Here is a 15,738-nt window from a genome sequence, read left to right on the forward strand (position 1 = left end):
AGTCAAAAAGCACAAGACAGCACACAATGGAGGAAACTTGCGGGTCGATGTCCTCCCGAGGGGCGGAACCATCAAAGGTCTACTATTACCGATCCGCGTGAGCGTTAATAGGACCTGGGTAGGGGGTTGGGGTTCGTCCACCCTCGCCATTCCTGCCGGATTGGAAAAAAGCTATTGAAGCTAATTTGTTTTTGTTTTTTTGTTGATTTTGTTGATTGAATTTTATTTCTGCATTTTTTCCAAATATAATATAACTAAATAACAAAGAACATATAAATGTAAGGTATAATAGAACATAAACAAACAATAATTACATAGTATTGTACATTATAATAACGAAACTTAATATTTCCATATCATAAACTTAAATTATTATTCGAACTATTCTGTTGGAAAAGTGCAGGAGACCGCAATCATAAGCAAAGCTTGACAAGGATGGCGGCCTCAAAAAAAAAAAATAAAAAAAAAAATCTTAAGGTAAAACTTAAAATGAAAAAGTGTTTCATTTTAAATGATAGGCCCTTTAAAAAGATATACAGGTACATGCATAGAGATATATCCAGATCTATTCATGGCAAGTAAAAATTCATAGCATATCATGTTTTTGTGGGGCTCTGAAAATTGAAATTTTAGATTTAAAGAAATGAAGTTTAATTCGGGGAGATGTTTATGACTTGATAAGTTCATGAATGTTATACTTGGTATAAACAAGGAATATCAATCTAAAGAACGCAAAATCTTGAGCGAACTATAATTGTAGTTGATACTGAATGGGCAAGAAATGAGGCATGGTTAATAATTACCACTAGTAATTTGCCAGGAAATACATGAAGATAATAATTTTTAACCGTTGTAAACCTGATGTTTTTTGTTGTTTTTATAACTCAAGAATGAAACTAAGGTGTACTGGTTGAATTGGGCCCGTACTTAAACGCTTCTAGATGTAAGCTTAATATGACACATTCTCAAGAAACATGCATCGGGACAAATCAATTTGTCAAATATTTAAATAATTTGAACAATTATTAAGGTTATGAATAATTGCGTGGTTTACTGTAGATCTACATTTAAGATTCCAGATAAAGATCATCTATCTAGTATTCGCGTTGAATACAGAAGCCTATAAGGGTGAGGCTATAGTGTGGCTGAAACGAAGAAGTTATTATTTAAAACATATAGATGTGTCCAAAAGGATGAAGAAATGGTGAAGTGTCTATAGAGAAAATGGTCAACTGTAAATCTCCAATAATAAATGCAGGATTAAAAATATTGAAACCACTTACCACGTAAACACCGTGGTGTTACTCTTTTGCTTGCTGCCTGTATATTACGACCTTATACCCGCGGGTGTATCGCATACAGCAAGCTGTAGTGCCTAGATTGTGGACGTACTATCGATCTTACCGTTGTCTTCTTTCAGGCTCACTTTATTTGTATCGTTATTATCCGGGGTTTATTATTACCTTTTATAAAGGCTAAAATGATTGAGCAGTTTTCTTCTTTTCCAAGTAGATTTTTTTTTTCTTTTTTTCCCTGCGATGCCGCCCTGGTTTTATAGGCGGCAAGTGGCGCCGAATGGCGGGCAACCAGGTGGCATTTGGCGCGAAGTAGTCACCAATCGGGTGCCGTTTGGCTCGCGCCACTGCACATTTGGCGCGCTTTGGCGGGCTATCCGCCTCTGTTGGAATTATTTGGCGCGTAGTGGCGCAAACAAGGTGCCACATGGCGCCAAGTGGCGCCATGTGTGCGCGAAATCTCATTGGCGCAACTTGGCGCGCGCCATTACATTCCAGTGGATTCCAATAGGCGGATTGTTTGCGCTAAAGGGCGATATGTTCGCGCCATTTTGTGCCACTTGGCGGACACTTGGCGCTGATTGCTCGATGCAAGTGGCGCGACGAAAATTTCAAACATTTTGAAATTTTCTTGCCGCCACATTCAAATTTGGTGCCGTTACGGGCCACCACGAGCCAGTTGGGAGGCAGTTTGAGCCACTACACGCCACTAGGCACCTTATTGGCGACACTAGGCGCCACAGTAAATTGCACTGGCGCCAACTGGCGCCGGCCCAGTGGACTCCTAGCATAACATTATTCATTTATGCACCAACGGTACATTCTATGATACGCAGGTTGAAGTATTCTTTTCAAGAGGACAAACAAAAGGTATTCATGAAGCACATCTAGGACTTTGGCAGTTATTATTCTAAGATGCTCAAAGTGGAACTTCTCCATGTGTAAACGATCTGTGGATATATGGGGTCATTTGTACCATGTGATATCTGTAAACTCTCGTTCACGAACATGTTTTTGCAAATTAGACAATCAATTAAAATAATCTTGATCATAGTTTCCCAAAACAAACATATATTTGGGTATGGTGGATTGTTACCTATCTAATTTCCTTCTGGCCTGGACTTCCCTTTTAAATGCATCGTTTAACAATGTTAAATCTGAAATGCATGGTCCCACGTGTTATCAGCGTCTTTGATATTGAAGCCCTAAAAAAAATGCGCTCCAAAATGATCATGAAGTGCCTCAAAAAAGTAAAAATCTTTGAGTAACCAGTTTTACCCTACTCATTTCTCCCATAGACTGCAGTGTTATGAAAACCGTTAAGAAAACGAACCTTTAAATTTCGATTTCCAATCATAAAATATCTTGATAATCAGCCAGGCGCCGGCTTGTACATTTAAATGTCATGGGATTTCTGACTGACCTAAAATATTATAATCATGATTGCATTATGAGCTAAATCCAGGATTTTGTTCAGAATCTGAGACAAAGTTACCCAATCCCGTTAAGGGTATGGCAAAGTACGCTATTGGCCTCAAGTGACCCTTCTTCTAATCCCAGCGGGTCTCTCTCTATATCTCTCTCTCTTTATATATATATATATATATATATATATATATATATATATATATATATAATATACTTCCTTCCTTCTTCCTCGAATTTATATATCCTTCGGACAACCCTTTGTACATCCCTTGGTCCCTTAAAAATGCTTTTCTGTTGCTGTTAATGCCTGTTTAGATGCAGGAATGGGTATTAAAGATAAATACCAGTTATGGTCATGCGAAAAATGGGAGAGCACTGTGCCCCCCCCCCCCGGAGGGCTGCCTCTGCTAACCACTCTTCGTTACCACTCTTCGTTAATTGATACTATTTGTCTTGGCGCTCTTTTTTCAAGAGATTTAAAGTTATTTATTTATACATTTGTTTAAATGTATTTGTTTATTAAAATATATGTTTAAAGGATAACACAGGAGCCATATGTTGCTTCTAACCATCTTCGCCTCGAACTTCAGGATATATTTTCCGCATCGTTGTGAAACCCGGTCTCCTCTGCGAATCTCACCATGTCGAATCGTGAATTCCTATTCCGACTTTAAGGATGCATTAGACACGTGATCGATTACACCGTTTTGTTTGCCTTCAAGTTCGTACATTTTCGTTCAATGTACTTACCTTGTTAGGCGCCTTGAGCATCTCTTGGGGTGGATATGTGCGCATTATAAATGTTGTTATTATTATTATTATTATTATTCAATATTTGCTCCAGGAAAAAAGAGAGCCGGGCTATTTCGACAAAGGAATAGCGGTAGGGATAGGGTCGGTATTGGGTTTCAGATATGGTTTAGTGTGAAGGTGAAAGTAAGGTATATATTTGGATCCAGGGCTGAAGTTGAGAATACGTTAAGGGCAGAATATTAACAGTGGGTAACTGAGCATATATCATCGTATACAATCGTCGTTTAACTTTGTTTTGTCGTGCTTCCTGCATTTCCTATGTTGAAGAAAAATTTAGAATCATTTATGGCACTTTGCTCATGTTCTCAGTAAATAACCATTTACACCGTCTCGATTTAAACAATGCAAGTTGTAATGTGTCATGACCCCACCCCTTCATCCTCTATTTCTCTCTCTCTCTCTCTCTCTCTCTCTCTATTTCTCTCTTAAGTCCCCCTCACTCTTTCTAAATACTTCTCTCTTTAATACTCTCACACACACAAACAAATATTTCTCACAAATGCTCCTCTCTCTTTACATTTATTATCATTCATGTGTAAATTCCCATTCCCTCTCCCTTCAAACCTGCATAATCTGGCACTAGCCAAAATTCTAGTTAAGGCGAGGGTGAAATATATGCTCCGTCCCTCTGGTGTTAAATAAATGCCTGTACACGTACCCGTTGATGACAATGGGTTACATTCTGACTGTATAATAATTATACCCTCCCCGCATCTTGACTAACTTTAAAAAACTCTTTACGCTTGAGAGAGAAACATCAATTCGAGACGAATAGTCAAATGATTTATTAAACATTTTGTTTGTGAACTCTATGTACTCTTGCACGTATAAGTTTATTAAGCTAATGAAAGATCTGGTATCGAAATGTAAATTAGTGATATATTGAGGAAGACAAAGAAATAGTATTGATAACTTACATACTTTGAAATGAAATCAAAAGTTATATCAACTTTACTTCTTAGATCATGTTCAGAATATCATCTCAAGAAATTCCCCCACTGTTATAATATACATCCTGATAATTGCACTTGACTATATATATGATTTTAAGGACCATCTATATCTATCCAGTGCTATACAGTAATACATACATTTGCGAATCAAAAATACACATGCAAAGAGTTGATTGATTTGGTATGCCAACTTAGCCCCATAGGGTATTTTGCACACAGGCACGCCTGCATACTGTAGATGCGAGTAATGTGTATTTACTTTAATAAGTTGAGCATTCATGTGTAAACATATTATTAACGATTGATATGACATGCGTAAGGTAATGAATGTTCACCTGTTCAGTATTTGTTATTAACAGATTAACACATTGAGAAAGTTCCTTGCATTATTAATATTTGCATTCTCACTCTTAACACCATATCTATGTACAGCCAATTGATTTTCTGCCCATGAGACATTTACGTCCTCTTTTAGAGTTTTCATATTTTCGTGTTCAGCAAAGTTATTTTGATATAAATATTTTAGTACTGAATGATAGTACTTTTAAAATGTGTATACGATCGGAATAGCAATGACGATATTACGTAACACGAAACAAGATTGAATAATAAGATATGACGCGATAAGATAGATAACATCAGAATTATAATTACAAACATTAGACAGAAATTATTAGCTTCAACGCAAAATGTACCATAGGAAAACATGTAGCAAATAATATGACAATGCTATGTCATAATGGTAGGGTACCTGATATGCTTCCGCCACGTTTAAGCGGGACTGCACTACTTGTAGCTACTTGCGTCCTCTATATAGCAAACAATGCCTAAGCGGTACCTGTTGGTCCCCCATGATCCCCTTTTTCTTATGTTAATTGAGAGCTCATTTGATGAGATAACCACCTGCCAGTGACTACGCAGGGAGGTATAATCCCTCCTGCCCAAACTAGTACAGACAGGCTCTAAAGAAAATCCATTATATGATACCCTTTTTTCTTTTCGTTTTAAATGCATTCAAAACATTACAAATATTTACAGATATGTGTGAGGTCTGGCCAAGCGATTGTCTGAAGAAAAATCGAGAGATGATTGAGTTCCATACACACAAACAGTGTTGTATACCTTAGTAATTGAGAAGAAATTGACTCAGTCTTGCTGAACGTCGCATGCTCAGCCCACATAGATATATCAAACTACAGACACACACAAACACAAACGCACTCACGCACACGGGCACATATACGTTGCATGGTATTTTGGTCCAAAATCTTGTCATATTTCAAATTCGAAGAATTAGAAAAGAAAACAAAATATTTTGCGATATTCTTCCAACATTATTACAACATATATACATAAAATAAGATGAAACAGTTATTCTGTACAAGTTTGAATGTTTGTCCAAAGGGCCCCATCATATTGAAAGCTGCAACCATCTTATGTATATGGGTTTATTGCATATACATTGACACACCTTACAAAGTGACCCTAGCCTCCGTTTTATTTCTTCCTCTACTACAACTGAGTTGCTGGAGCTATTACGACTATTCAATATATTTTGCTAGATCTCCGACTCCTATCTCCTGAAGGATAGTCTTCAGTTGGTCCATATTACCACCAGTTTCTGTTTGCCAGTGTGCCAAGCAAGACCTAGTAGCTCTCTGGTAGTCATTGGTTGCCCCACATAGGATGTTGTTGGCTTCGTTGTATTCGATGCCAAGACCTGTGCATAGCGATGTGTATTTCTCTGCAGGCATGTGTCTCGACAGCCTGTCAAATGTTTCATCTGATTTGAGATCAAACCTGGGGAATGAAACGATTAATATGATTACCACTCATTGATGCTACTTCATAGTCAAAGGTTTGACGCATGATGATGATTATGATAATAATGATAATGATAATAATAATGACGCTAACACAAATAAAAATAATAATAAAAATAATCATGATTATGATAATTATTTTAAAGAAGGTATACCTAGGACACCACATCGGCTGCATTACTATAACACTTCCTGAAGGACCTACTATTATTATTACCCAGCAATTGCCAAGTACCAATTTGCAGTCGGGTGGAGAGTAGCAAATGTGAATAAATGAATTGGTCAAAGGACCTTCGTGCCCGGCTGGGATTCAAACCCTCAACCATGGAATTACGAGTCAAGTTGAATGAAAATGTGTACCATGAAACCTCCTGATTGTTAGCACATGTTCAAGAATAGCATCCAAAAAATATGCCTTCATTCGTAATAAACAAAAACGGGTACGAAAAGGGCCATCCAATGTAACATTAAGTTTTAGCTTACTGAGCGCACATTCATAAACGGTATCTTGTTTTCACAAAAAACGGGTACGTACGAATACACATGTTTGCTTTTATCGTGAAAAGGTTACCCTTTTTAGCGCTTACTTGCTCTTTCAAAAAAATAAAAATAACACACCTTTTTTGTTCGTGAACTTTACTGGCAATTTACCCTATTCTATATCTCATTAGAAGTATGTAATTTGGGGTCCTTTCAATAACTTGAATAACTCCGTCATAAGGGCGAGAAATACCTCTCTATTAATTAACTTATTAAGTTAAAAGAATACCTCGTTCAGAACCCATTTTATATGTCACTAAAGTGCAGCACTGGTCTTGAGATTACGATGTGAAAGAAACTGTGTGGAAGCGATTGGGAAAGGTTGATGATGTAATATATACGAAATGAAGCATACTTTGAGTTTGTGGAATGATACAAATCTAAAGAAATGGACGAATTATTGCTAAATATAAGATACACCCAAGAGAAATATAATAATCCTAAGCTTTCTGTTCTTTAATGTAATATTTCAAATAAAAGGGCATTGAAGAGAAATCCATTTCAGGCGACATTTCTAATATGATATTCTTCCAAACCGTCATAACAAGATTGTTCATAAAGTGCTTTTCATTTTCGCCACAACTCGGCCTACTCTTTCAAATATATTATAGATCGGTTACATACCCTGGTAGCGCTGGCACACCTGCTGCTTGTACACTGGCATGCATGGGAAGGAATGGTGCTCCTGCTGCTGTAGTATATACATTAATTAAAAGTCAAGTCCATTTTGATTAATATTTGAGGCTGGTTTCGGGTGCTGGTCTTAAAGCTATTGTAGCAAACAACTTAAAAAACTTACATTTAATATTGCTACTCTTTTAGAGACACTCATTTGTTTGCTTCTATTATTTCAAGTGCTACACTCCTCCCAATGCCTGATCTAGTGTCGAAATATTTGAATAACTATATCCTATTTAAACTGGCACTACTCTGTTAAATAAAAGCTCACGTTAACATTACTTTTATAATTGTGTTAGGATAGCAAACATGGCAAACATAGCAAACGAGTATAAACAGTAGAAGAAGAAGAAAATGTGTCAGATGACTTTTTTTTTGCACAGAAATCTTAAAGCTTTGATTTTATTTATCCTTTTAAGTTTATGATTTATATCCCCTGTACCACACTGAAACTAACTTGTGTATACTGTATATGCCTAATTCATCATAATGGTTATTTAGTCATTGATCATGGGCTTTACTCGAACGCCAATGTGAAATTTGTCTAGTTTGTGCTTATAAAGCTTATGTTATGTTTAAACAAAAAAACAGGTCTGTCAGTGTTTGGTTTTAGTTTGCATAATTTTGAACAAATTTGATTTGTCTCACTTTTTATTAATTATATGTAACCCAAATTGAGTATGATTGATACACATCTATTGGTCCTAGGACTCCTTTAAAAAGAAGCTAATTAACAGCATTACAATGTCAATCTGTCAACATATATAACTTTCCATTCTTAAACATTTTGATCGTTAATAGTTTGAATTTAAGGTGAAATTCACATTTGATAGTCTTCCGTAAAATAAAGAATCGCATTCATGCGCTGCATGTGGATAGCTTATTACCATTTTATTTTGTAAAACATATTTGGAATGGGGATCGAAAGTGAATCACGTACTTTATTGACGTTTGTCAGTCGTAATTTTTCTCAGAAGTCAACCAGTTTCCACAAGACATTGTTCTAAAATCACGGAATTAGAATTCTTTTAGACTTTCAGCTCAAAGTGGGTAACTTTTGGCCCCTCCATCATACGTACCATCATATGGCAAGATAAATCGAATCCGTGTCGGGTAAGAGGGAGACTCTTTTTGATCCAAGGTGAATTTGAGATACTTTTGGCTTTCCCCGGACTCGAGTGGCTTAACGTCAAAGAAGAATTGTTTCCTTTCAACGTGGTTCATATCCCTTTCGCCAAGTTTCTATTTTAAAAGAAAAAGGAATTCAAGGAAAGTTGAGTTAATTTTCTCATTAAAAAGACAACTTGAAAAGCATAACCTGAAGTTCAAACATCACCGCACACTCTAAAGTTACCTAGAATATTTTTAAATGGTACATAAATCACATAATCATGCCTGGGTAAATAATAATTGAAAATAAGAAGGCGGGAAAGATATAGAGAGGGGAAAATGTGCGTAATTGCGTTGCAGTGCATTTCTTAGTTCTGTGAATTAAAGAAGGTAAAGGTAAAAAGTAACACACACTTTTTATCAAAAAAATGAAATCGAAAATATTAAGAATTTACTTAATAATGTTTCGTATCAACTGAATGAAAATTCGGCGAAAGGGTTTGTACATGATATTAAAAGTTTGACATTAAAAGTGAGATCCATCCCCATGTTGATGGCTAATGAGAAAGGGCGGGTGTATGTGCATGTGTTTGTGTGGGTACCTGTGTAGTTGGCTGCTCTGCGTTCGCAAGTAATAAGTGTGTATGCAAGAGAGAGAGAGAGAGAGAGAGAGAGAAAGGGGGATTATTGAACATTAAATTAAACTAGACCTGCAATCGTTTTTGAAAATTTGCATGCATTGACGCTCGTGATTCTACATATAAACAGACGAAAGAGCATCTCTCGGACTATCTAGAGAAATTTGTTATAACTCTGTAGCATATCGGATGGTGAAGATAGGTAGGCCGAAAGATAGACTTCTAAAACAGCCCGAAAAGACAAAATGGCGCCTGGACGGTCACGAGTGAGATATTTCGGAGAACGAAGAGACAGATGACCTTGATTGGATGCCAGGGAATATGCAGAGCATCGTCCACGAGCCCCCATAAGTGATGTTTTCCTGGCATTTACTAACACAATGGAGACCATAAAAAACAGTGCATGATAACGTCTTTTAAAATCGTGTAATAGTTATATCCATAGTTATCATGTATTTGGTTAAAGACATAGAATTGAGCTCTCATGGGGAATTAGACACCGCTCAGGTGTTTACCCAATAACAGGTGTTGTCAATCACCAGGGTTAGCCTTCAGTTTTATGGCCATTATACCTTATGTAGTGCTCTGCTTTCCCTCACCCGAAGATTCTTCGAGCATGGACCTACTTGCTCCGAAAGACTAGGGGAGAATTTTCGATTGGCCTACGGGTTTGCCGTGTGCAGATTTGTACTCATATTAATGGTATTTCCACCAAGTCTGGTGTCGGCGAATTATGGCCTTTTGCACATGGAAACTGACGAACCTCTCCCTTTAAGTTACCAGACGAGTTGAATATCTTCTCACAATGTTTGCACTTGAAAGGTTTCTCTCCAGTGTGCGTTTTTTCTTTGTGGTCTAAGGGTGCGTTCAATCGAATTTTCGAAGCTAGAATCACAAACATGAATCACAAATCAAAACGCCGTTACAAAAAACAAGGTCACTGCGGTTAGCGTTGAAGCGATTTTTCATCAACGCTGATTCTAGCTCATTTCGAGCCCAGCCACTGCGGATCACACTCGCAGTGTGACCCAGGAAGTATAGGTCAACTTCGGCGCGCGCTTTTTGGAATTGTTTACGGGCGACTGTCGACTGCTGTTTTGAGCATAGATCGCAATAATAAAACAAAGAATGAGAAGGTGATGGAAGGAAGAAACAAAAAATAACATAAGGAAAGACAGAAAGAGAAAGTGATAGAATGATTGAAACAAAGAATAACAAAAGAGAAAGTGATAGAATTATAAAAAACAAAGAATAACATAAGAGAAGGTGATAGAAGGAAGGAACAAAGAATAACATAAGGAAAGACAGAGAGAGAAAGTGATAGAATGCTTAAAACAAAGAATTACATTAAAAAAGCTGATAGAAGGAAACAACACAAAGATTAACATAAGAATAGAAGGAAGAAACAAAAACTAACAAAAGAGAAAGTGATAGAATTATAAAAACAAAGAATAACATAAGAGAAGGTGATTGAAGGAAAAAACAAAGAATAACATAATAAAAGACAAAAAGAGAATGTGATACAAGGAAGAAACAAAGAATAACATAAGGAAAGACAGAAAGAGAAAGTGATAGAATGATTAAAACAAAGAATAACATAAGAGACTGTGATAGAATTATAAAAACAAAGAATAACATAAGAGAAGGTGATAGAAGGAAAAAACAAAGAATAACATTAAAAAAGCTGATAGAAGGAAAAAAAACAAAAGATTAACATAAGAATAGAAGGAAGAAACAAAGAATAACAAAAGAGAAAGTGATAGAAGGAAAAAACAAAGAATAACATAAGAATAAAAGGAAGAAACAAAGAATAACATAATGAAAGACAAAAAGAGAATGTGATACAAGGAAGAAACAAAGAATAACATAAGGAAAGACAAAAAGAGAAAGTGATAGAATGATAAAAACAAAGAATAACATAAGGAAAGACAAAAAGAGAAAGTGATAGAATGATTAAAACAAAGAATAACATGAGAGAAAGTGATAGAATTATAAAAATAAAGAATAACATAAGAGAAGGTGATAGAAGGAAAAAACAAAGAATAACATAAGAATAGAAGGAAGAAACAAAGAATAACATAAGGAAAGACAGAAAGAGAAAAAGATAGAAGGAAAACAAAGTATAACATAACGGAAAAGGCCACGATAAAGAGCATGGTATAGTAAACGCAAATTGCATGAAAAGCAGGCGCGCGGTTTTTGCCCAAACCGGAACAGGCTCCGTCATACAATCATGATTGAGAACTCCGTCCGTTCAATCGAATTTTAGCGACCGTGATTCTGCAGAATCATGATACAAAACGCATCTTTTTCAGCGTTTCATGTTTGTGTTTTCAAACACGTTTATTTTTACGACCGACGAAAAAAATCGCTTGGACGCATTGCGTTTTGAACTAAACGTCTTTAGAAACCGTGATTCTAGGGTGAAAAAGTGTCGATTAAACGCACCCTAACTCTAACCACTTGTTGTCGGACCTCTCTTTAAGGAAATCAATGACATGACTGGTTAACATTTCAGTGAGTCTATACACTGAGCACACAGTCATGTGGTTAGTCAAACAGGATTGAGCTGCGCTTGACCAACTATGCCGTATCTAGCTGTGCTGCTTGGCTGCAGTGGACGGCCATCAAGGTGAGGCCCCCAGCCTCTCCTCCTATTTTCTGATGTAGGCCTACACACAGCTAGATAAGACAACACGTGTGGACTAGTTAGTATCTCAGATACGAAGTTTGAAAGAAATCATTATCGAGGAAGGAACCTAGATAAGGCTCGCAAGCACTGCTCGCAAAACGAAAGGGATTTGAGTAAATAATGAAGAAAACGTCATGACGCGAGCTCTATGGCCCAAATGGCCTTCCATACTAACATAATCATGCAGGGTATTAAATAGCGTCCAAAATGGCACCTTGAAATATTTAATAAATCCGGCTTCGAAATGCCCTGTTTTGGGCTGCCCATAATATGCAAGCCTCATGGATCGTTTTTTAAAGTGGGGGGGGGGGGGATATTCACGACTTGGTAGAGCGTGGAGTAACTTGGTGTGGAGTCCAAGGGGCGGAGCCCCCTGATGCTAAAGGGTTTTAGCAGGCCCGGGACGGCGGAGCGTCATTGAAAGTGGGGAGGGGGCACCAGCAAAAAGGGCACTTTCTGGGGGAAAAGGGTCACCTACAAAGGAAACCTCAAAGCGAATTTTTTGTTTGTTTTGACAATGGTATATACCCCACATTATGATTACATTATCAGGAACGATTCCAATGTGTTTTTCTCTCTTTACATGGTCCAAGATACATGTATCTGAAGTAAAAGGGGACACTTTTCCTATGTAAAAAGAGGCACTTTAGGGCTACTTGAAAACGAAAGGGATGGGTGGGCACTGTGTCCAATAATTGCTAGGTAGGGGAATCATTAGGCTTCTGCGTTAAATGTCATTACATTTAAAAAAAGGCCTAATGTATTTAATTATCCATATACCTTTGAAATACACAACATACCCTTTCTTCAACCTTCTTTTCATTATCCGTTGGGCCATCGAACAACTCGATTTTGATATCACCACACCTCCATTCTACGAACATTTGCTGGGGCGGAGAGAGTATTATGTGCTTCGCCATTTTTTCGTTTGTTTTCTGTTGGAGCAAAAAATAATGTAATGTAAATAAGACCTCCCTCTCTCAATATCTGTTTCTCTTCATTTCTTTTTTTTTTCTCTCTCTCTCTCTCTCTATATATATATATATCAAGAAAGAGAGAAAGCTTTATACAGTCAAACCATTCTCGTTTTTCATTGAAACATGTGCTTTAGGCACTTGTACATAAAGACCACTTGTCTTGTCTCCCTTAGGTGGTCTTTATAGACAGGTTTCATTGTACAGTACGTCCCAGAAAAAAACGAAACCGAGAATTATCGATGTTTTATCATAACTTAATCACATTTATAGTTGATAAATGACACATATTTGGAAAGCTTAGATTCCCCTCTTTCATTTGATGCAACTCATATAATATATTTTTCACGCACGAGTGATTAAAATGACTTTGAAGAGAGGAAACCAAAAAGTCATTTGGCGGACGGTATCTGAGTTTCAAGGAGAAAATCACATTTTTAGAAAGATGAGGTTCTGCCCTTTCATATGACACCTCAATTAGGAAAAATGAGCAAGGAATGAAAAAAAATCTGTTTGTTTGAAGTAGTGCTTGCATTTCCATAATTTTGTCAAACGAATTCGTTTTCACTGGGTGCCTGCCGTAGCAACAGAGTTGACAAAAGACTTAACTCCATTTCATTGACAATCAGCCGTAGACAAAAGACTCCATGCATGGCTGATTGTCAACGAAACGGAGATTCGTCCGCCAAATAACTTTTTGGTTTCCTCTCTTCAAATTCATTTGAATCACTTATGCGTGAAATATGTATTATATGAGTTGCATCAAATGAAAGAGGAGAACCTAAGCTTTCCAAATATGAGTCATTTATCAATTATAAATGGGATTAAGTTATGATAAAACATCGATAATACTCGGTTTCGTTTTTTTCTGGGACGCACTGTATATATATATATATATGTACATAGCTATATACATTTTATATATTTTTCTTTTTACTATGCTAGGAATGAATCCAGAGGGCTTAAATTACAAATTACGTGACAGAAAAAAATACGTGTCCCCCCCCCCCCCCACACACACACAGCAACTAATTCAGTCGTCATCAAATCATAAAATAGCCAGAAATGTGTTCACTTTCTTTTCTTCTTTTTTTCAGAGAACTTTTTTGGGAAATGAAACATATTTTTCTTTCTCGTTCTCTTCTTCATTTATATTTTTTTGAGGCCTCCTTAACGGCATATGGGTTAAATTTTCGACTCACTTGCTGGAATATTTCCTGCGACCGATCACCCACCCCCCCCCCCCCCCCGCCCCCATCCAAAATTATAAACCAACGGTCCAACGCCCTTATCTCTGTCTCACCTTAATAACATCCAAGAGATCGTCACATATGCAGAGTATCACTACGTGCGTGAACCCTTTCGTGACAGGTGGTCTTACGTATGGTGTGCACTCGACCCTCTTTCCGACGAAGTACCGAGTGATTAGGGCCACAATCCACCAAATACTGAAATGATCTACGTAGATATCCAAGTCCTTTGATCTGACGTCACAACGTGGGCAACCGTCGGTGGATGCCGGAATTCTCTCAAAAGTTGTTGAGTCTATACAAACGAGATTTATAACACAAATATTTGTTCCACATGAAACTTGTTCGTCATTGTTTTTTTTTTCAATGCTAAGTTATTGGTGAATATATAATCCAACAAATCATTGAGAGACAGCATGTATGCATCAACTCTCACTATGGAATAGAACTTTTCTTCTTCCTGATCCCCATATTTTTTTTTGGAGGGGGAGGATGGGGATGGGGTGGGGGTGGGGGGGGGGGGCATATGCCCCATGTTCCAATACGATCATCTTCTGGTACATGAATAAGTTATCACTTAAACAATTAAACAAAAATCAAATATGAAAGAAAACTGAAGGTGACATGTATTTTACCTATTGTTAACGATAATTTTACTCATATTCTATGGTATTATTTCTATGTCAAAAATTGTTTGTTTGATTGATGAAAAAGGCATATGAGCTGCGGTAAATGGTACATGATACTTACTCCTGTGACAATTGCTCCGCTTCAATTTCCTACAATACACGAATCCTTAACTTAAACGATTGAATTTACACTATACCTAATTCTAACCATATCCCCAAGCCTAAACCTAACCTGGAATTCAATTGTTACCCTAATCATATGCCTATAACTTTGAAATAAAGAAATAAAGCCTGGAACTATTGTTGGCACAGGAGCTTTAGTCAGGTCCCCGCTGTAATTGCCCCAGACCTTTGTTGCGGGTGTAGAAGACGATCTCTGCCCGTCTTGGATTGGTGAAGTGTGCATTATGGTTCAATGTGACCTTGATAGGTTTGCTGAGCTTGGCTCCAGATGGCGAGAATCTGATGCCGCAGGATATTACTACTTCATTATCTTCAAGGGTAAGTTCTTGAGAACTGTCTGTCAGAAAATCCCAGTGAACTTTTATGCCGTCTGCAAAATAAAGGTTGGTATGATGAACAAAAGTTGTTCCTTTTCTCAACTGTAAAAGATTGTATAATCTACTTGACTAGCATGACTAGAAGGATAACAAGCATGAATTATCATAGATCAGTTCTGATTTGTTCATTCTGTCCATTTCAGCCAACTCCCCACCGTAATTTGTCCATTTAGTATAGGCAAGCATTTTGCCGAGGTAAGCAAAAACATGAATATTCATGAACGCCATGGACTATTCGATTATTTACAGAGGGGTGCCATTGTGCACCACATCAAACTCCCCTACTTTCAGTCAAGTGTTCCATTGTATTATGTAGTTTGTTAGCTTTATTATATACTTACTGTTTAATTATCAG

General features: G+C 37.1%; 1 protein-coding gene across 1 annotated transcript; it reads right to left on the reverse strand.

Annotated features, from left to right (window-relative positions):
• Nucleotides 1-5,756: 5,756 nt before the first annotated feature.
• Nucleotides 5,757-15,369, reverse strand: LOC105441303. Its single transcript, XM_030991957.1, has 6 exons — nucleotides 15,173-15,369; nucleotides 14,248-14,489; nucleotides 12,771-12,905; nucleotides 8,610-8,772; nucleotides 7,477-7,543; nucleotides 5,757-6,289 (listed from the first exon to the last, which is right to left on the reverse strand). The coding sequence occupies exons 3-6, from the start codon at nucleotides 12,888-12,890 to the stop codon at nucleotides 6,031-6,033; spliced, it is 609 nt and encodes a 202-aa protein (XP_030847817.1). The 5' UTR covers nucleotides 12,891-12,905; nucleotides 14,248-14,489; nucleotides 15,173-15,369; the 3' UTR covers nucleotides 5,757-6,030.
• Between the last annotated feature and the right edge of the window lie 369 nt (nucleotides 15,370-15,738).

This window comes from Strongylocentrotus purpuratus, unplaced genomic scaffold (assembly GCF_000002235.5).
Source record: "Strongylocentrotus purpuratus isolate Spur 01 unplaced genomic scaffold, Spur_5.0 spur5_contig_845, whole genome shotgun sequence".
Lineage (NCBI taxonomy): Eukaryota > Metazoa > Echinodermata > Echinoidea > Camarodonta > Strongylocentrotidae > Strongylocentrotus > Strongylocentrotus purpuratus.

What these genes read in the sequence shown, in the direction of transcription:
- LOC105441303 (XM_030991957.1), bottom strand. Translation starts at nt 12,890, where the DNA reads ATGGCGAAGCACATAATACTCTCTCCGCCCCAGCAAATGTTCGTAGAA. An exon ending in AAAAGAAGGTTGAAGAAAGG is followed by an intron (nt 8,773 to 12,770) that starts GTATGTTGTGTA and finishes CTTTTAAAATAG; the next exon opens with AAACTTGGCGAAAGGGATAT. An exon ending in ATTTATCTTGCCATATGATG is followed by an intron (nt 7,544 to 8,609) that starts GTACGTATGATG and finishes TATATACTACAG; the next exon opens with CAGCAGGAGCACCATTCCTT.